At 44.3% G+C, this 21,943-nt stretch overlaps 1 protein-coding gene across 1 annotated transcript; it reads left to right on the top strand.

The window, feature by feature from the left end:
* The first annotated feature begins 16,673 nt into the window (after window positions 1-16,673).
* LOC123452501 (chaperone protein dnaJ A7A, chloroplastic-like) lies at window positions 16,674-20,165 on the top strand. Its single transcript, XM_045129157.1, has 7 exons — window positions 16,674-17,110; window positions 17,415-17,526; window positions 17,621-17,678; window positions 18,325-18,367; window positions 18,565-18,613; window positions 18,720-18,800; window positions 18,907-20,165. Exons 1-7 carry the CDS (start codon window positions 16,689-16,691, stop codon window positions 19,753-19,755), a joined length of 1,614 nt encoding a protein of 537 aa, XP_044985092.1. The 5' UTR covers window positions 16,674-16,688; the 3' UTR covers window positions 19,756-20,165.
* Window positions 20,166-21,943: the final 1,778 nt, after the last annotated feature.

The following is a 21,943-nucleotide window of genomic DNA, read 5'->3' on the forward strand; positions in this document are numbered from 1 at the left end:
GCACCAAAGATGACTATACGTGATTCCATCACCTTTTGCCTAGCTAAGGGCATTAAACAATAGCGCTTGTTGGGAGGCAACCCAACGAATCTATCCTTTTTCTTTCTGTTTTGTGTTTTCCACACTTTCATAATTCTGTTATGATTGTGTTTTTTGTGTTTCTTTTTGTGTTTGTGCCAAGAAAAACCGTTATGATTAGTCTTGGAGATGATCGTCTGGTCATGCTGGAAAAGACAGAAACTTTCTGCTCACGAAAAGAATTTTCATTTTTTTCTGTAAGAGATTTTGAGTTGATTCTTTTTGCTGCTGATTGCTACGCAAATTCTTCGGACTTTCATAATGTTTCAGAATTTTTGAAGTACCAGAAGTATACGAAGTATACAAATTGCTACAGACTGGTCTGCTGTTAACAGATTATGTTTTTGTTGAGTTGGTTGCTTATTTTAATGAAACTATGGATAGTATCGGGGGGGGGGGTATTAGCCATGGAAGATTGAAAATACAGTAACCCAACATCAACATTAGTAGAATTTAAGTTTGCTACAGTACCTAAGGAAGTGGTGGTTTGCTTTCTTATACTAATGTTATCACGAGTTTCTATTTAAGTTTCGTGTCGTGAAGTTTTCAAGTTTTGGGTGAAGTTATTATGGACAAAAATATAAAGAGTGGCAAGATCTCAAGCTTGGGGATGCCCAAGGCACCCCAAGATGATTCAAGGATGCCGTAAAAGCCTAAGCTTGGGGATGTCGTGGGAAGGCATCCCCTCTTTTGTCTTCAATCCATCGGTAACGTTATTTGGGGCTATATTTTTATTCACCACATGTTATATGTTTTGCTTGGAGCGTCTTGTATCGTAGGATTCTTTTTATTTTTGTTGTGTCACAATCTTCCTTTCTGCACACCTAGAGAGAGAGAGACATGCACTCACCGTGATTTTGTCGAGCTTCACTTATATCCTTTGGTAGACAATTCAGCTCACATGTGCTTCACTTGTATCTTTTGAGCTAGTTGATTTTGCTCTATGTGCTTCACTTACACCTTTTAGAGCACGGAAGCGCGTGGCTTGGTAGTTGATCTATGCTATGAAAGTAGTCTCAAAAGGGGTAGTTATCCAAATGGATATGAAAACTTCCATCTCCATGTGCGTTGAATAGTTAGAGAAGTTTAGTTCATCTAAATCAGTTTTGAGTTGTGGTTGTTGTAATATTGAAGTTATGCTAGTAAGGTGTTGTGGATCTAGAAATACTTGTGTTGAAGTTAGTGATTCCCGTAGCATGCACGTATGGTGAACCGCTATGTGATGAAGTCTGAGCATGATTAGTCTATTGATTGTCAACCTTTGTGTGGCAGTCGGGATCGCGCGATGGTTTATACCTACCAACCCTTCCCCTAGGAGTATGCATTGAATGCTTTGTTTCGATTACTACTAAAACTTTTGCAACAAGTATATGAGTTCTTCATGACTAATGTTGAGTCCATGGTTTAGATGCACTTTCACCTTCCACCATCACTATCTTCTTAGTGCCGTGCAACTTTCGCCGGTGCACAAAAGCCACCATTAGCCTCCCTCAAAACAGCCACCATACCTACCTACTATGGCTTTTTCAAAGTCATTCCGAGATATATTGCCATGCAACTACCACCATGACATGTGCCAACACTTCAACATTGCCATTGCATGATCATGAGATAGCTAGCATGATGTTTCCATTGATGTCTATGCCATGCTAGATCATTGTCACGGTACACTATCGAAGGCATTCCATATAGAGTCATCATTGTTCTAAGTTTTGAGTTGTAAGTGTGATGATCAGCATTGATGGAGCATTGTCCCATGTGAGGAAATAAAAGAGGCCAGCGAAGCCCATATACAAAAAGAGGCCAAAGATGCCCACCAAAAAAAGAGAGGCCAAAGAGCCCACCAAAAAAATGAGAGAAAAAGAGAGAAGGGACAATGCTACTATCCTTCCGCACTTATGCTTATTAACCACCATGATCTTCATAATTGAGAGTCTCTCGTTTTGTCACCACCATATAGCTAGTGGGAAATTTTCATTATATAACTTGGCTTGTATATTCCAATGGTAGGCTTCCTGAAATTTGCCTTAGGTCTTCGCGAGCAAGCAAGTTGGATGCACACCCACTAGTTTTCTTTAAGAGCTTTCACATACTCTTAGCTCTAGTGCACCATTTGTATGGAAATCCCTACTCATTCACGTTGATATCTATTGATGAGCATCTCCATAGCTCATTGATATGCCTAGTTAATGCGACCATCTTCTCCTTGTTTGTCTTGCAACCTCCACCACACTCCATTCCACTTATAGTGCTAAAACCATGGCTCATGCTCATGTATTGCGTGAGAGTTGAAAAAGTTTGAGAAAGTAAAGGTGTGAAAACAATTACTTGGCCAATATCGGGGTTGTGCATGATTTAAATTCGTTGTGCAAGGATGATAGAGCATAGCCAGACTATATGATTTTGTAGGGATAACTTTCTTTTGGCCTTGTTATTTTGAAAGTTCATGATTACCTTGCTAGTTTGCTTGAAGTATTATTGTCTCCACATCAATAGCAAACTATTGTTTTGAATCTAATGGATCTGAACATTCACGTCACATAAGAGGAGTTACAAAGGACATCTATGCTAGGTAGCATGAAAGCATCAAAAAATCATTCTTTATCACTTCCCTACTCGAGGACGAGCAGGAGTTAAGCTTGGGGATGCTTGATATGTCTCAAACGTATCTATAATTTTTGATGGTTTCATGCTGTTATCTTGTCAACTTTGGATGTTTTATGCACCTTTTATATCTTTTTTGGGACTAACTTATTAATTCAGTGCCAAGTGTCAGTTCCTGTTTTTTCTATGTTTTTGACTCTTTTCAGATCTGATTTTGGAACGGAGTCCAAACGGAATAAAATCCCCGAAATAATTTTTTCCAGAACGGAAGAAGATCAGGGGACTTGAGGGCCAAGGAAGGAGAGCCACAGGGGCCCACGAGCCCTGTAGCCGCCACCAGGGGGCAGCGGCTACCAGGCTTGTGGCCTCCCTGGCGCCCCTGCCCTAGCTCTTTCGCCTATATATTCCCTAAAATCCAAAAAAAATCAGGGCATCCATGAAAACACTTTTCCGCCGCCGCAAGCTTCCGTTTCCGCGAGATCTCATCTGGAGACCCTTCTCGGTGCCCTGCGGGAGGGGACTTTGGACTTGGAGGGCTTCTACATCAACATCATCGCCTCTCCAGTGACTCGTGAGTAGTTCACTTCAGACCTACGAGTCCGTAGTTAGTAGCTAGATGGCTTCTTCTCTCTCTTGGATCTTCAATACAAAGTTCTCCATGAACTTCATGGAGATCTATCCGATGTAATCCTCTTTGGCGGTGTGTTTGTTGAGATCCGATGAATTGTGGATTTGTGATCAGATTATCTATGAATTATATTTGAGTCTTTGCTGATTTCTTATATGCATGATTTGATATCCTTGTAAGTCTCTCCGAGTCTTGGGTTTTGTTTGGCCAACTAGATCTATGATTCTTGCAATGGGAGAAGTGCTTGGTTTTGGGTTCATACCGTGTGGTGACCTTTCCGAGTGATAGAAGGGGCAGAAAGGCATGCATCGTGTTGTTGCCATCAAGGGTAACAAGATGGGCTTTTATCGTAGATATGAGATTGTCCATCTACATCATGTCATCTTGCTTAAGGCGTTACTCTGTTCTCATGAACTTAATACACTAGATGCATGCTGGATAGCGGTCGACGTGTGGAGTAATAGTAGTAGATGCAGAAAGTATCGGTCTACTTGTTTTGGACGTGATGCCTATAGATATAATCATTGCCTTAGATAGCGTCACGACTTTGCGCGGTTCTATCAATTGCTCGACAATAATTCGTTCACCCACCGTCTACTTGCTTTCATGAGAGAAGCCACTAGTAAACACTACGCCCCCGGGTCTATTCACAACTATCGTTTCCACTTTCACTTTTACTTTGCTTTGTTTCCTTTTTGCTTTCAGTTCTCACCTTGCAAACAATCTATAAGGGATTGACAACCCCTTCATAGCATTGGGTGCAAGCTCTTTGTGTTTGTGCAGGTACTTGTGACTTGACGCAATCCTTCACTGGATCGATACCTTGGTTCTCAAAACTGAGGGAAATACTTACCGCCGCTGTGCTTCATCACCCTTTCCGCTTCGAGGGAACACCAACGCAAGGCTCCAAGGCCACGGGGGAATCCTTTGCATATTTGCCAAGGAAGTCCCTAAAGGCGTAGCCGTAGCAGAAGGATTCCTGGCGCCGTTGCTGAGGAGTATCAAGACAAGCATAGTCTCCCGTCAACACGCTTATTTCTGGCGCCGTTGGAAGGTCTTTTGTTGCAGTAGCAGTGTTGACCATCTTGACTTCCTCTCTCACGAAGCACTCCATCTCCGCTTGTCTTGCGGCTATCTCTTCATTGGTAACCCATCCGGTGACCTTCCCTTGGTTGATATCTTGCTGGGCACGGCGGAGACGACGACCTGTGTAGTCTTCCCCGCTTGAGTCGCAAGAAGACATCTCGAACAATAGTTTCTTAGCCTCGCAGAAAAAGATCGAAAGAGAAAACACACGGAATCGCAAGATACGAGCCGGGACGATCCGGGAAAACTTCCTGCACCAAAAGGAAGGTAACAAGCCAAAGTGGGGTTGGAGACGAACTCCGGGTTGTCCAGGCATGTAATGCTTGAGTCTTTGCCCATTCACAACATGTGGTTTTGTGCCTTCAAAATTATTAATCTTGATTGCACTGGAGCGGTAGACTTCTTCAATATGGTACGGTCCTTCCCACTTGGAAAGTAATTTACCTAGAGAAAACCTGAAACGATATCTATACAACAAAACTTTGACGCCCACATTAAATTCACGTTTCAAAATTCTCTTGTCATGCCACTTCTTTACCTTTTTTTGAACATTTTTGCGCTCTCGTAAGTTTCACTTCTCCACTCATCTAGAGAAGTTAGTTTCATGAGACGCTTTTCACCAGCAAGCTTTGGATCAACATTAAGCTTTCTAATAGCCCAGAAAGCTTTGTGCTCTAACTCTAGAGGTAGATGGCATGCCTTGCCATAAACCATCTTATACGGAGACCCCCCCCCATGGGATTTTTGTAAGCAATTCTGTACGCCCACAAGGCATCTCCTAGATTATTGGACTAGTCCTTTCTAGAACTGTTCACTGTCTTTTGCAAGATCAACTTGATCTCTCTATTTGTGAGCTCAACTTGCCCACTTGTTTGAGGACGGTAAGGTGAAGCAATTCTATGATTAACATCATATTTGGCTAGAGCTTTTCTAAAAGCACCCTGTGTAAAATGTGATCCTCCGTCGGTCATGAGGTACCTAGGTACACTAAACCTAGGGAAGATTACATCCTCGAGCATTTTCAAAGATGTCTTGTGATCAATACTCTCGGTGGGGATTGCTTCAACCCACTTGGTCACATAATCTACAACTACTAAGATGTGAGTGTACTTGTGTGAAGGAGGGAAAGGACCCATAAAATCAAAACCCCAACAATCAAAAGGCTCAATGGCTAGCTAATAATTCATAGGCATCTCATTCCTCCTACTAATATTACCAACTCTCTGGCACTTATCACAGGATAAAATGTAATTTCTAGCATCTGTAAAGAGAGTAGGCCAATAAAAACCTGATTGGAGAACCTTGTGTGCGGTCCTCTCACCGGCATGATGCCCTCCATAAGGACTGCTATGACATTGTCTCAAGATATCCTTCTGCTCATGCTCCGGTATGCATCTCCTCACAATTCCATTCGCACCTTCTCTAAAAGGATGCGTGTCATCCCAAAAGTAATACCTCATGTCGTGGAAGAACTTCTTCCGCTGCTGGAATGTTAAACCTGGAGGCAAAAACTTTGCAACAATAAAGTTAGCATAATCTGCATACCATGGATCTGAATTAGATTTCACCTATAAAACAGCTAACCGTTCATCAGGAAAACTATCGTTGACTGGAATGGGATCGTGGGGTATGCCCTCCATCCTGGAAAGGTTGTCTCCTACAGGGTTGTCTGCTCCTTTCCTATCAACAATCTGCAAATCAAATTCTTGAAGAAGAAGGACCCATCTGATAAGCCTTGGTTTGGCATCCTTCTTTTCCATAAGATACTTAATAAAAGCATGATCAATATGAATAATGACTTTAGAATCAACAATGTAAGGCCTAAAATTATCACAAGCAAACACTACCGCTAATTTTTTTCTCAGTAGTAGCGTAATTCTTTTGAGCAGTGTCAAGGGTTTTGCTAGCATAATGTATAACATTCAATTTCTTATCAACCCTTTGTCCTAACACAGCTCCAACAGCAAAATCACTAGCATCACACATGATTTCAAAAGGCAAATTCCAATCAGGTGGTTGGACTATAGGGGCGGTTATCAAGGCTTTCTTAAGAACTTCGAAGGCTCCTTACAATCTTCATCAAACACAAAAGGAATATCCTTCTGGAGAATATTAGTAAGGGGTTTCGAAATTTTTGAAAATACTTCAATAAATCTCCTATGGAAACCAGCATGACCGAGGAAACTACAAATACCTCTGATGTCTTTTGGATAAGGCATTCTCTCGATTGCTTCAACCTTTGCCCTGTCCACTTCGATTCCCTTTTCAGAAATCTTGTGGCCAAGAACAATTCCCTCATTGACCATGAAGTGGAACTTCTCCCAGTTGAGTACCAAGTTCGTCTCTTCACATCTCTGCAAAAACTTTATTAAGGTTGTGGAGACAATGGTCAAAAGAGGTTCCATAGACGGAGAAATCATCCATGAAGACCTCAACGATTTCCTCACAAAAACAATGAAAGATAGTGGACATACACCTTTGAAAAGTAGCAGGAGCATTGCATAAACCAAAAGGCATACGTCTATAAGCATAAGTACCAAAGGGACAAGTAAAAGTGGTCTTCTCTTGATCGACAGTGTTAACATGAATTTGTGAGAAGCCAGAGTACCCATCAAGATAGAAAAAGTGAGTGTTTTTGTATAACCTTTCAAGCATTTGTTCGATGAACGGTAGCGGGTAGTGGTCCTTCCTGGTTGCCTTGTCCAGCTTCCTGTAATCAATACACATTCTATATCCAATAATAATTCTTTGAGGTAGTAGTTCATTCTTATCACTAGGAACCACAGTCGTACCTCCTTTCTTGGGAACACAATGTACTGGACTTATCCACTTACTATCAGCTATAGGGTAGATAATACCCACGGCTAGAAGCTTGAGAATTTCGGTCCTCACAACATCCTTCATCTTCGGGTTTAACTGTTGTTGATGATCAACAACCGGTTTAGCATCAGGCTCAAGATTGATAATATGCTGACAAATAGATGGACTAATCCCCTTAAGATCATCAAGGGTGTAACCAGTAGCACCTCGGTGTTTACGAAGGACTTCCAATAATTACTCTTCTTCATATCCTGAAAGGTTAGAATTGATAATAACATGATATACTTTCTTTTCATCTAAATAAGCATACTTAAGCGTACTGGGAAGAGGTTTAAGATCAAACACTGGGTCTTCTTTTGGTTTCGATAAAATTCCCAAAGTGGCAACCGGAAGGTTGTGCTTCGGGATAGCAGGTTGTGTCAAGAATATGTCATCTAGCTCATTCCTTTCTTGCATATGCATATCATTCTCGTGGTTTTCCATAAATTGCTGGAAAGGATCATTAGGAGGAATAGCAATAGAAGCAATCTCTTCAATAATTTGCTCATTACTAGGTAGATCAGTACCATGAGTTTGCTGCGAGAATTTAGAAAAATTAAATTCATATGGCTCACCATTAAATTTAACAGATACTTTTCCTTTCCTACAATCTATAGTAGCTCAATAAGTTTTGAGAAAAGGCCTACCAAAGATAATATGGCAAAAACTATCTTGTACTGAACCAAGTACTAGAAAGTCGGTAGGATATTTTACCTTTCCACATAGAACTTCAACATCTCACACAATTCCAATAGGAGAGATAGTTTCTTTGTTTGCAAGATGAATTTTAACATCAACTTCTCCAATTTCACATGGTATAATCTCATTCATGATCTCTTGATAAAGTGAAAAAGGAATAGCACTAGCACTGGATCCCAAATCACATAGCACATAATAATTATGATCTCCTATTTTAACAGATACAACTCGAGTAGCTGAAATTGGGACTTTATTCTTGGCTGTAACAAGGTTAGTGGAAACAACACAAAAACTTATATTGAAATCCTCAATATTACTAGTAACAAGATCCTTGACTAATGCAAGTTGAGGATCGACTTTAATCAGGTCCTCATGCTCATCGGTCATTCTTTCACTTTCATTCAGGATGCGTGTGACAAAAGAATGCTTCCTCATCCTTGCAGGAAAAGGGGGCTTGTCATATTCAACTACATGCAAGATAGGGTCAACAACATTAATATCAACAGGTAATTCCTTGAAAGGTTTATGGTGTTGATCCTCCTTCTTCTCAGATGAGTCAATATGACAGGCAAAGTCTTTGCAAAAATCAATTAGAAGCTAGGAATCAAGACCAATCTTAGCGCAAAAGGTATTGAAGTAATCAGTTTTCACATAACTCTCAATGTAGTCACGTTCATAATTTATAACGGGTTCAATACCTTTATCAATCTCCCAGCCTTCAGTGTTCTTCTGGATCCTTTCAATAAGATCCCAATTAGCTCCAGTGCTTTTGTTGGAGAATGCCCCACTAGAGGAAGCATCAAGCATCTCTTTATCTTGACGAGAAAGCCTTGCATACAAATTTGTGAGAATAATTTCTTTGGAGATCTCATGATTGGGACATTTGAGCATTAAGGACTTCAATCTCCCCCAAGCTTGAGCGATGCTTTCTCCATCACGAGACCAAAATTTATAAATATAATTCCTGTCTCGATGTATTTCATGAAGAGTATAAAACTTTGCATAAAAGAGAGGCATAAGATCTTGCCAATTTAGTAAATGAGAGTCATCAAGAAGCCTACACCAATCCAAAGCCTTATCTTTCTTTTAATGATAGAGAGAATAGATTTCTCATAACAAAATCCATCGATATACCTGCAAGCTTAAATAAGGAGCATAGTTGTGAAAGATATAGCAAGTGTTCACCTGGATGTCTATCTCCTGGATATCGATTAGCCAAAACACAATCAGTAATACGAGTTGGTATTTTAAAAGACACAATTTCAGTAGGTGGGGGAGGCTTATCCACCACAATAGCGTTGGGGCGGTTCCTCACAAGCAACAAACGAAGAGCAGAGTTGTCCATAGGGACAAAAAGTGGAAACAGTAAAACAAAAACAACACGTACAACGTAAAGGTTTCCTTACCAATAGCGCTACACTCCCCGACAACGGTGCCAGAAAATTGTCTTGATGACCCACAAGTGTAGGGGATCTATCATGGCCTCTTCAATAAGTAAGAGTGTCGAAACCAACGAGGAGCAGAAGGTATTGACAAGTCATCTTGAACAAGGAATAACTACAAGTACTGAAAGGTAAATTTTCATGGGTTTTCTAGTATAAGCAACAAGGAAATAAATGCTAGTAAAGTAAATGGTGCTGAGGTGCAGCAAGTGGCCCAATCCTTTTGAACACAAAGGATAAGCCGATGGACTAAACTTATAAAGACTAAGGCGTTCCAGAGGACACGCGGAGAGATAGTCAAGTGCTTTTGCCATATTCCGTCTAGTACTATGTTTTGTATTGATAAGTGTTACGTGGGTGGATCTTAACTAGTGCACCGTCTAGGCTAAGACAAGTACACTCATATGACTAATCCCTCTTTCAAGCATCCGCAAATGCAAGGGAGAAATTAAGGCCAAGCCTAACCATAACAATAAGCTTTAGGATCCAATACCCCCTCATGCAAAAGTATGTGAACTAGAGTTCAGGTTTCTGTCACTCCGGCAACCCACCATAAGCATTCTTTATACATGATGCATTCCCCTAGGTCCTTAAAAAGGCGAAATATTATGTAGTCGACATTCACATAACACCACTAGAAGAATAACACCATAACTTAAATATCAATCAACACATATTACTTCAACATCATATGACTACTAGCATCTATACGTTTCACATGTCCTCAAGAATTAATGGAACTAATCACAAGACATAAAAGAGATCATGATCAGAGGTGATGAAAATATGATTAACAATCTGGTCATAACAATAATCCTCCAAGAAAACTCAATAGCATTCACCACAAAAGATTAATCAACACCGGTAGAGTAGAGGGGATGAATAGTGCAAAGTACAACTCCGATTGCAATGGTGAAGTAGATGTGATGAAGGTGGAGATGGTGCTGGTGTTGGTGATGATGCTGATGATGATCTCGATGATGCCCGTGACGATGGTGATGACGATGAGGATGATATCCCCTTCCGGGAGGAGTTCTCCCCGGCGGAATCTGCCCGCTGGAAAGGTCTTTTCTTCTCTGTAGGTTTCCTCCGCGGAGCGGTGGCGGGATAGCGAAAAGTCTCATGTCCCTGGAACTTTTAGGTCAATAGGGACATATAGGACAAAGCAGAGCACCGGAGGCGGGGCCCATCACCCAGGCGGCCTCCTGGCGCGGCCTAGGGGAGCGCCAGCAGGTCACCTGGGTGACCAGTGGCCCCCTCCGACCCTTCTTTGCCCTGTCTTCGGGATCCGTTCGGAAACTTATTCCCTCAAAATTTCAGCTCAATTGGAGATGTTCTGATATTGCAACTCTTCGTGCTATTTTCTCCGCTGAGTCCTGCATCTGCTGTTTCGGCACCGGAAAGTTGTAAACTATGTAAAATAAGCCAAAACACTATAAGTACACCATCATAAAGTGAAATATATCAATGAATAGAGACAAATTATGATACAAAATAGTGATGCATTTTGGACGTATCAGCGGCGAGGGCGGTGTGTTGGACCCGCTGTTTCACCTTCTTCATCCGGCGCTCTTCCAACTTTAGGTATGCAACGATAGCCTGAAAAGTGGGCTCCGTCATCAACGTGAGATTGGAAGCAGTGTTGCCGAAATCCTCGTTGAGGCCGGCGGTGAGAGTTCTAAGCATGAGCTCGTCGGTAATTTTGGTGCCGATGTCGCGAAGCTCGTCGACGAGAATCTTGAGCCGTATGCAATAGTCATCGATGGTGGAGTCATCCTGGTGGCACCGGAAGAACTCTAGTTGCAAGAAAACAAGGCGTTGAAGCTTGTTGTCGGTGAAGAGCGCGCTGATCTTGGTCCACACGATGCAAGCATCATCGTCGTCGGTGACGACCGTGTGGAAGATCTCCTTCGAGATGGTTTGGTAGAACCACCAGATGGGAGTGGCCTCGATGGTGGACCACTCCGTGTCGCCCTTCATGTACTCGGCATCAATGGCATCAATGTGTTTGGCGAGGCAGTACTTGCGGAATATGAGGTTGAAGTAGGTCTTCCACGCGTAGTACGAGGAGGTGGAGGAGTCGAGGCGGATGGGAACACGAGCGTCGATGTTGAGGTCGCGGATGGCTTCTATCACACCCTGTGTTTTACTACCACTTTCCCTGTATGCAAAAATCTGAGCTTGTTAAAACTTTTTCAAACTAATGATATGGGTGCCATGATTGTCATTGTATGCTTGTGTGTTTGATCATGTGATGATAAAAACCCCATTTTCAATATTGAGTTGTTTCCAAAAATCCTATTCTTATTTTTGGTTAAGTTACAAACCCTACTTTGAGTTGCACTACATGCCCTTGATGGCAAGGAGTGTTCTTACCCAAGTTGGTGATCTAGTTTTAATTTATTTTTATAACCCAAAACCCCAAAAATAATTATTTTTAGAATTGTTTTCCTAGTTTATTTACATGTCCATTTCTGAGGCCAGAATTGGTATTCCTTCTTGGAAAAATACTTTTCTGCCTTAGAAAAATCTGATTAAATTTGGAGATGATGAGAAGGACATATATTTTCCATACATAGGATTTTAAACCCCTATTTTTATTATAATTATTTGAGTAAAACCCTGAAAACCATTTCTGTCTGTTTTAACCTTTTGAAATATTTCCAAAGGAAATATTATCAATAAAATCCTAGAAAATTCCAGTGGTATCCCTAAGCCATATTTAGTGTCCACATAAAGTATCACCCTCATCCAAGGTGATTAAGTATCCCAAATAACCCAAAAAACCCTTCTATCTAGATTGGAGTTAGAGCACCTCTACATAGCAAAGTTTGTCCTTTGATGCTGAAACTTTGCAGGAGTGCCTAATACCTCAAATGAGGGTTCCACACCAAAAATGGGATTTGTGGGACTAAATTTACCCACACTCTCTTTGGAAGGGACAGATCTGGTCAAATGGTGGTGTTTTCAAGTTTACAAAGCTAAACTTGTCCAATGAAGCTCAAACTTGGTGAAACCCCATGTTTTAGCACCAAACCCAAACCTGTTAAGTTGCAGCACCAGTGGTGGGGTGCAACCCCCTCAAACCACTGTCGAGCACCTTCTGACAGGGAAAAAAGCCCTCTTAGACACAGCTAAACCCAACCCCTTTGCTCAAAACTCATAGATTAGGTGGCCAGCATCTATGCCTAACCCAGTCAACTGACCCCTCTCTGGCTCAAAGTGGAAATGCCAAAAACCCCAATCTAAGCTTCAGTTCAAGGCTGAAAGCACCAGTATTTCTTGTCTCCCTTGACCAGCCGAAGCTCCCACGAGACCCAAACGGCTAGCCACACTCCCAGCCAGTGCCAGGACATGCTAGACACGTCCAAAGTGCCTCAGAGCGCGCCAGTATGCCGTGGCATGCCAAAATTGCGCTCAGGGCGTGCTACAGGAAGCCACCAAGGTGGGGGCGACGCTCTCGACCAGTTCCAGCCTCCCCGAGGTGTCCAACCTCTTCCCCGACACCCCCTCTGTATCGAGCAACCCTCAGGGCCCCTCCTCTCCTCCGCTAGAGCTCGTGCCATGCGTGCCCGCGCGCACCAGAATTGGCCAAGCTTGCGCGGCCACGGAGGCTCGACTCCTCTCTCTCTCCCTCTGTTGCAGATGGTTTTGGTAGTCTAAAACCACGTCCTGAGACTGTGGTTTTGACCCCGGCTCCTCCCTGCACCCCCATGTGCGCCATGATGAGTCACCGACGCTCCCGAATCGGCTCACCGTCGCGGGCCTATTTATAGCCCTCCCCCTCGCTCCCGCACCCCTCAGATAGCTTCACCACGACCACTAGCACCTCCCTAGCCACCCCAGCAAATCAGCAGAGCCCCGTTGCTCGAGATCGACCAAGGCCCCTCCGCCTCGGAGCTCCGGTCGATCTCCGGCTACACAACGGCTCCTGCGTCCCTCGACCCACCAAATCGATCCCCTCAACCCCAGGAAGCTTTCCCCCAACTTGCCCGAGCATTTCCGTGCCCCTAGCTACCTCCTCGACCACCTCCCGAAACTCCTCCGCCGCGGCCTTCTCGTCGACGGCAAGCCCTTGCCTCTCTGACGTTGTTCCGACCACCATCACGTAGGCGATGTCATGCTGAGCCCATTTCTGTCCTCGTTGGGGCTTGAGAACGTTGGCAGCATCGCCGACGTGCTCCTCCTCCTCTCTCGCCAAAGGTAGGAGACGACCCCGACAGGTGTGCCCCACCTGTCGGTGGCCCAACCTCCTCCCCCGCGCCGCCCGCAGCCGCTGACCGCAGGGCCCCGCACGTCACGTTCAAACCTGACGGCGCGCGTGCCTAGGCAGGATGTCGGCTGGCCTTGGGCCGGGCCAGTTCCAGGCCGAGCCGGGCCAGGGACTTAGCCCGTTTTTCTTTTATTTTTAAAATCTAATTTCTAAGATTTTTATAAAAACATTTAACCAGTGTAAAAATATATTTTTTCCACTATTATTCTTCTAAAAATATGTAGTATTTAATAAGACCTAGAGATGAATTTTTCAAACAACTACTCTTTTTTGCAATAATAAAAAGGACTAACTGGAATAGTTTTGCTTCTGTTTGGTTGATTTTAAAAATGTTCTTTCATTGAAAACATAGGCAAATATTTTTCAAAATAACAACTTAGATTTATTAGTAATATAGAACATTTTTAAAATAACTTTGTGATCTGTTTTTGAGTGAGCTATTTCTTATTTATTCTTTTGACGACGATAGAAAATCCGTGTGACGAGGGAATCGGAGCGGAAGACCTTGAAGACCCCGGATACCTAGCTGACCAAGGCAAGCATCCGTTTGACCATGACTGAGCATATGTTATATTGCATGTTAAGATAGCAAGTATTTCCGTTGCATATGATCATAAGTGCTGGTAAATCATTTGATATGATGTTACCGATGGCTCCTCCGGAGCACATGCATTAAGCTTGATCCTACCTTTTGAGGATCACTCTATTATCATGCTCACAAGTAATGCTAGAGCAAATAGCGTGAGCATGTTGATGGTATAAATCCAAGAGTTTATGAAAACCCCATCGGGTGCCACTAATGCCCGAGGGTGATGATGAGTTAGGTGGCCACTTTTGGTGAAGTGGTGCACCGAGTATTTTGAGTGAGTATGGTTTCGGAAATGGGATTAGATTTATGATGTGTCGACCGTCCCAACCTTACCAGTACGACCACATTACCCCTTATGGGACGGGGCTATGTTCATTATTCTGGTCGGTGCTAGCAAAGAGCCACATTACTAGCGGCGGGAGTGATGTGTGGTCACTCTCGTGATGGGGTCATGCCAGGTAGGACGACTATGCCATTTTTATGAGTTCCAAGCACACCGTTGGTCCCTGCATGATTGATACTGTCCAGAGTTGGGGCTCGTAAGACGTACAACATGTGGGCTGGGTACCAATCGAGTGGATCTCTTTGTCTAGTATCATCAGGGGAAAGGCATTGATCGGGTACTTACCTCGGGTATGTTATATACCGCGAGTCGTGGATGACATGGAAGTTTCCCGGATCTCGTGGGTCCAACGTACTACCTCTGCAGAGTGTAAAACTATTCGAATAGTCATGTCCACGGTCAAGGACAGTTGGGTGGTGCTGCTTAAACTACGTCCAGTTATTTCCGCATAAACCAAGTGTGTGTGAGTGGTGCTAAAAGTGAGTTATTATGAAAGCAACGATATGACCAAGTTTGGTGACTTGGCATATAGGGTGAACCCGGATGGCTCAGCCCTCGACAGATATATGGATATCTGTAACCTGTTCTTCAAAAGTAATTCTTTAACTTGATGCATATTCATGATCATTCCACCATGATGAATTCCACCAAAGATGCATGTTATTGTTATCCTTCACTTTTATTGTTCATGTCATGAGCTGTTTGTAAGTACATTCAAAGTACTCATTGGCTTGCCACTGGTTATGTTATTGACCAGACATGGAAGGACCGGAGTTTGGAGATGAGTACGTCTTTGGAGACGCCCCTGCGAACTAGGACACTTCCGAGTCAGAATGCGTGTCGGTGTAGGCTTGATGGCATGGGCACCCGCTTAGCCCCTATGTTTTACGCTATTAGTTTTATCAGTATGATTTGGCCTTAGGCCCAATCTTGTGAACTTGACCATTCGACCATGTGATGTAATAATTCGGTACTCGGATGTAAGACTCTTATAATTTCAGTATCTGTGTGTTCGTTGAGCATTGATCTCTGGGATCACTGAGCACGATCATTCGGCGATCTCGGCATGTAAGTCGGGGTCCCCACAGCTTCGGCGCAGGGCGCGGGGCCGGCGAAGGGGTTGTTGCTGGAGGAGCCCGACGAACTCATGAGGCCGTCTGTGTGGGAGAGATGGCGAGCGGCGGCGGCGGCGGCGGCTGAAGATCGCGGCAACGACGACTGTGGTTTGGAGATCACGACAGTGGCTATAGGTTGGAGGGGTGGAGCGGAAGCGATGGGAGAAGCGTAGCGGCGACGTCGATAGGGAGGGAAGGACGCGGTGTCAGCGGGAGGTGGTGGTGAGCAGGAGCGACTGCGGCGGCGGCGACGACGACCGAAGAGAGGCGCGCGGCGGCGGCGACAACGGCTATAAGGTTAGGGTAGGAAGGTTAGGTATGATACCATGTAGAGAGAGATATTTGGCAATGCAACTTACAATATTGATTGGGTGCATATCGCATTCTATAATCCTATATAGTATAGGAGTAGCAAGTCATATGGACCGTTGGATCTTCCTAATCGGATGACTTAAATTTAATGGCTTGTTTTACAGGTTGACGTGGCTGCATATGGACTGTTGGATATGTCAATCTGATGACCAACATTGCAGGGATTCGCTGCCCTTTTCACTATGTTGCCCGCGTGCCACTCTCACATGTCCTAGTATAAATAAAGTATAATATGAGCCTCTACCTTAACTATACAAAAGTTAGAAGATGTGCTAAGCTATAGACATATACATGCAAAATCATATGTTCAACAATCATAAAAATCATGCAAATAGATGGCCAGATATGTCTAAGTTGTGAGAGGACTTAGAATAGATTCAGTTTTACTGTCCTAAATAACTATCCCTGTCTTGGGTGAATATCCCACCAACAACACATCCCTACTCCTTGTCCGCGCACACGAAAGAAGGAGAAGGAGAGATCGCGCGCGAGAGAGATCGAGAGAGACTGAGAGAGCGCGAGCTGGACGCAAGCGCAGCAGGGTGGCACGAGAATGTAAATACAAGGCAACGCAGAAGAGAACCGTCGGATGGGAGGTTGATGCACGGCAACGCGCGTGTCCGTAAGAAAAACAGCGAGACAGAGATAAGGTTTGGGCCAGCCCACCCAGCTACAATCCCCTCCCTCGCTCGCTGCCCACCAAGCTCAGCTCGCCTCTCCTCCCTGCCCTACCTCGCCGGCGTCGCCACCCCCGCCGCCCACATGCTCCACCCAGTGCACCGCCTCCCTGCCACTCCTTCCCGCCCGGCCGTCCACCCGCACATCTCCCCCGCGCCGCCCTCCCTTCGTCTCCGGCGAGTGGCCAGGACGACACCGACGACGCCTGTGGTATGCTGCTCCGGTTTCGTGGGTTCCCTGCCTGTAGCCAATCAGGGGAGCGAATTCGAACCTCGATCCAGATCGATCTATGTGGGGCGGGGTTCCGTGGCCATCGATCCGAGATTCATGGCGTCGAAAAATGGGTACGTTCGTGCGGGATTATAGTTCCATAGCTTGTAGCGCTAGGGACTTCCATGATGCAATATGTGGTCAATCTGTTCAATTGTCGTAGTTGCAGTTTGTGTTCTAACCTCCCAATTGTTATCACTTCCTGTCATCAACTCATTTTATTTTATCAAAGATTAGCAGTAGCCAGGTAGTTGCAATTTCGGTTCGTGAGCTGAACAATTGAAGATGTGCTAGTAATGTTTAACCGACATGTATGATAGGATACACATGGTTGTCTCGGCAAACTAAATTAATTTTACTATTTGTTTGTTCTTGCAGTACCAGAGGCAGAGGTAAACACCTAGCATCACCAACTGCTAGCTTAAATCATGCACCATCACCAAGATTTCACCACCGGAGGGGTTCACGGTTTATCGTTCGAGCTGAATCAGTGAGCTATTTATTTTCATTCTGCATCACTGATGTTATTGCTTGCAAGTACTTGATGATGTCCTGACAGATTTTAATAAACTTCCAATTGACAGGATTTCTATTCCGTACTTGGCGTGTCGAGAAATGCTAGTAAATCTGAAATCAAGAGTGGTGAGTTCCATTTATTTATCAGCTCATGCTCTAAATTAATTGACTTGATGCTATGTAGTTTTTTTACTTACTCCCTCCGTCCCAAAATAAGTGTCTTAACTTTGTACTAACGTTAATACGAAGTTGTACTAAGCTTGAGACACTTATTTTAGGACGGATGGGTTATTATATAGTCTATTACCAGGTTTCGTTTCACTCCAGTTTAAACCTTCTTAATCATCCTGTTGCTCGTCATATAAATTCTTGTGATGATCAGATATGCAAACTTTTCATAGTTGATTCCGAACCTCCAATTTTAGTTCTCTGTAGTCATACAATCTATATGTAAAATAAAATCAGTACTGCATTAAGATTTGTATCATTGGTAAATGGTAAATTAGTATCCTGCACCATTAGCATGTAATTGAATCATTAGCCTTTGGTGCAAAGTATGCCATGACCTCTATGCCATTTAGTTTGGGCTCAAATGAATGCTGTGAGTTTATGATATTTTGTATGTCACTTTCATCAACTCATTAGCTCACTCTTTCACTTGTATAGTATTTCGTTTTAATGGAAATGTGACTATATGAGGTTCGTACGCAATACTGTTGACACACATGTAGTTTATTTTCTGTGTTGGTTCTAAGAATATGTCTTGTTCCAGCCTATCGGAAACTTGCTCGGAGCTATCACCCTGATGTGAACAAGTAAGTTGGGTGATCATTACCTTGTTGCTTTTCAGCTCCTTTATTCTTCTTGTTTTCTCTTAGCTCTCTTACCGCACTGTTCTCATCTTTGTAGATATCTCTTGATTCTTATTTGTTTGTGCATTAGCCATATTTGCCTCTAGCTTGATCAAAGAACACGAGAGTTGGTTCTTATGTGTCTTTTGTTTTTGTTTTAGAGAGCCTGGTGCTGAACAAAAGTTTAAGGATATCAGCAATGCTTATGAGGTTAGGCCAGTTGGTCTTACCCAAATCCGAGTTCTATCCATTATATGTTCTTGATTCTAGGAGTGCACATTTCTTCCAGCTAACATAAAGATGATTGCTGTCGTAGGTTTTGTCTGATGATGAGAAACGCGCGATCTATGATAAATATGGAGAAGCTGGTCTGAAGGGTTCTGGCATGGGAACGGGAGTAAGTGTTCCTTAATAGTGTTTTCCAGTTTACAAGTTTGATCAACAGTTATCTTTTGTAGTTTTAACTTCTAAACTTACAACAATATAAACATTTTGGCTTGTAGGATTACTCAAACCCATTTGATCTCTTTGAGTCACTATTCGAAGGATTTGGTGGAATGGGTGGAATGGGCGGGGGGCGTGCTGCTCGTAACAGGCCAATGCAGGGTGATGACGAGAGCTACAATTTGGTCCTCAACTTCAAGGAAGCGGTGTTTGGTGTAGAGAAAGAGATTGAGATAACTAGGCTGGAAGGCTGTAATACTTGCGATGGAAGTGGCGCCAAGCCTGGCACAAAGCCAACCACGTGTAAAACTTGTGGTGGTCAGGGCCAGGTGGTCTCCTCCACAAGGACACCACTTGGAATATTCCAGCAGGTATCCACATGCAATACTTGTGGTGGCACTGGTGAATTCTCCACCCCATGCAAAACCTGTGGGGGTGATGGCCGTGTGTGCAAGACAAAGAGGATCAGTCTGAAGGTTCCTGCAGGAGTGGATTCTGGAAGCAGGTTGAGGGTCCGTTCTGAGGGGAATGCTGGTCGGAGAGGAGGCCCGCCAGGAGACCTTTATGTCTTTATTGATGTTCTCTCTGATTCAGTTCTTAAGCGAGATGGTACAAACATTCTCTATACATGCAAGGTTTCTTACATTGATGCAATTCTTGGGACAACTGTAAAGGTTCCCACTGTTGATGGGGTGGTTGACCTGAAGATCCCCTCGGGAACTCAGCCGGGTACAACTCTGGTGATGTCCAAGAAAGGTGTTCCACTTCTTGGTAAGTCTAACGCTCGTGGAGACCAGCTGGTACGTGTCCAGGTTGAGATTCCAAAGCGTCTAAGCAGTGATGAAAGAAAGCTGATCGAAGAGCTTGCAAATCTCAACAAAGCTGAACCGGCAAACAGTAGGAGATGATAACTGAATCATGATTGGTTGGTTCGGTGCTTGTGCGATAGGCAATTTTGATGCAAATTGCAGCGACAAAGTGACAGTTGGAGTTGTTATTGTAGGAACTCTGCTCATTCTGCACTCATTGTCATGGAGGAAAACTGAGAGAGATAAAGCCATGTCTGTATCTTCATTTTAAGCTTACAGAAAGGTAGGTCACCACAAATCACCGAATGTATGGTGAACTTTTTGCAATAGCCTGTCGTATGCTTTAGCCGAGCTTATTAGACTATTTTTGACAATGTGATTCTTGTATCTTTGAAAGTGTTAGGGAAATTATTACTGCACAAAGGTTCTCAATATTTGTTGCAGAAGTGCTGCAACATTTTATGAGCATTTTGTAACCTGTAACACGAACATGTGGCATTTTGGTGGTATTGCTGATTCAGATTCCATTAAGCAGTCCTTTGCGGCTGTTAGAGCAACTCCAAAAAGTCGGCCCAATGCGTCGACCCAAACGGATGCGCGTCTGCTTTTCGTTCACGTGCGGATCCATTTCTGTCCCAATTTTGAGCTTGATTTGGGTTGGCGTGAACACAAAGCCGACACGGATGATGCGCGCGTATTCCTTCCCCTTGCCCGTCAGTCGGTGGCACATTGGTCGTTCTCCATCTCTACTGACAGCTAACCCTCGCCTTGCTTCCATCCCATCGCCGTCGCCGCCTAGTTTCGGTGCCTCTTTCCTTGCCCGTCAGTCGGTGGCATATTGGTCGTTCTCCATCTCTATTGATAGCTAGCCCTCGTCTTGCTTCCATCCCATCGCCGTCGTCGCCTAGTTTCGGTGCCTCGATGTAATGCCCCAAGTGTGTAATTGCCATATTTGAAACCTATTGCATGTGGGTCCACCTTGTCATGGATATGGTGATGTCATTTTGTGTCTATGATTTCATGTGTCACTTTGTGTTCTTCTTTTGCATGCATCCATGCCATGCCATGCCTTGTTTGACTTGCATCTATTCCTTGCCATGTCTTAGTGTGGAGACTTGTGATCATGTGATGTGTGACTTGTGTGAAGTGAAGCATGTGTTAGCAAGTGCTTAGGTTTCAAAACAAACCACCTTCACTCCCTCTCTATTTTCCCCTATGTAAAAATTTCACCTCTTCCTTTCCCCTTTTAAAAATGTTCCTGTTTTAGCTCTTGTTTGTGGTGGATTTGTGAAGAAAAGATGCTGTTTTAAGGAGGGGTGCAAGAGGTGCAAATAATTATAAAACAGGTCAAACAATGGCTGTTTTGTAAATATCAATTTGCCCCATATATTTATGTTGCATTTTATTCAAATAGTTCATGAATTGTCATGACCAGGGATGTGCTAGCTTATTTTTTTTTCTCTTATAGTTTTCCTTGTGCATTTCTCCCTTCTCTGGTAATTCCTGTAAAAAGTAAGCACCAGGGAATTGTCTTCTCTCTATCTGGCGCCTAAGTGGGCTTCCTCCCGCTCTGGTGGCCCATCTTCTCCTCCTCTTCGCAGCACAGGAGCCCAGCTAGCGACCCTCTCTTCTTCCTCCCGACGTCACGCTTGTACGACCGAGTCTCAGCCTCCCGATCACCGTGATCTTGATCTTGAGGCTCCAGCTCGCCCCCTAGGTCGATATAAACTCTCCTCTCCCTCCCCCAGGCGGCTAGGGTTCCTCCTCTCCTTCGTCTACTCCCTCCAGCGCCGCCAGGGAGTCCCTCGTCGTTCCCTACGCCATGAGCAGCTCCGGGTCGAGCTCGACGCCGGCGTAGCGACGACTTCGCCGCCTCCCCGTAGCTGCGCAAGAAAGAGGACCCAGGAGGGGTTCCATTTTTGCGCGGAGCCGGAGCCGGGACTTCTTCCCCGAAGTCCTCGACGTGCACCTTCTTCCTCGGCCGATGGCTTCTTCCTGCAACAAAACAACGCGATTCTTCTTCTTCCACGTCGAGCGCCTCGCCTCCTGGCGCTAGGTGAGCGAGACCGTGCCCCCCTCCTCTTTTCCTCTTCGGTAGTGGCGCCGGGCCTCCTGCTCGAGGCTTGCCGGAGTTGCACCGGCAAGCTGTGCAGTTGTTGCACTGATCGTTGGCGCACCACAGGGTAGTCTTCCGCCGTTCGTGTCGACGTAGACGAGGTAGCCCCGCGGCTGTGCGTAGGTAGTAGCAGGGGTTCCTTCTCCTCGGGTTGCTTCGGTTCCTCCGGTA

Source organism: Hordeum vulgare, chromosome 5H (genome assembly GCF_904849725.1).
Source record: "Hordeum vulgare subsp. vulgare chromosome 5H, MorexV3_pseudomolecules_assembly, whole genome shotgun sequence".
Lineage (NCBI taxonomy): Eukaryota > Viridiplantae > Streptophyta > Magnoliopsida > Poales > Poaceae > Hordeum > Hordeum vulgare.

What these genes read in the sequence shown, in the direction of transcription:
- LOC123452501 (XM_045129157.1), top strand. Translation starts at nt 16,689, where the DNA reads ATGCACGGCAACGCGCGTGTCCGTAAGAAAAACAGCGAGACAGAGATA. An exon ending in TTCATGGCGTCGAAAAATGG is followed by an intron (nt 17,111 to 17,414) that starts GTACGTTCGTGC and finishes TTGTTCTTGCAG; the next exon opens with TACCAGAGGCAGAGGTAAAC. An exon ending in TAAATCTGAAATCAAGAGTG is followed by an intron (nt 17,679 to 18,324) that starts GTGAGTTCCATT and finishes GTCTTGTTCCAG; the next exon opens with CCTATCGGAAACTTGCTCGG.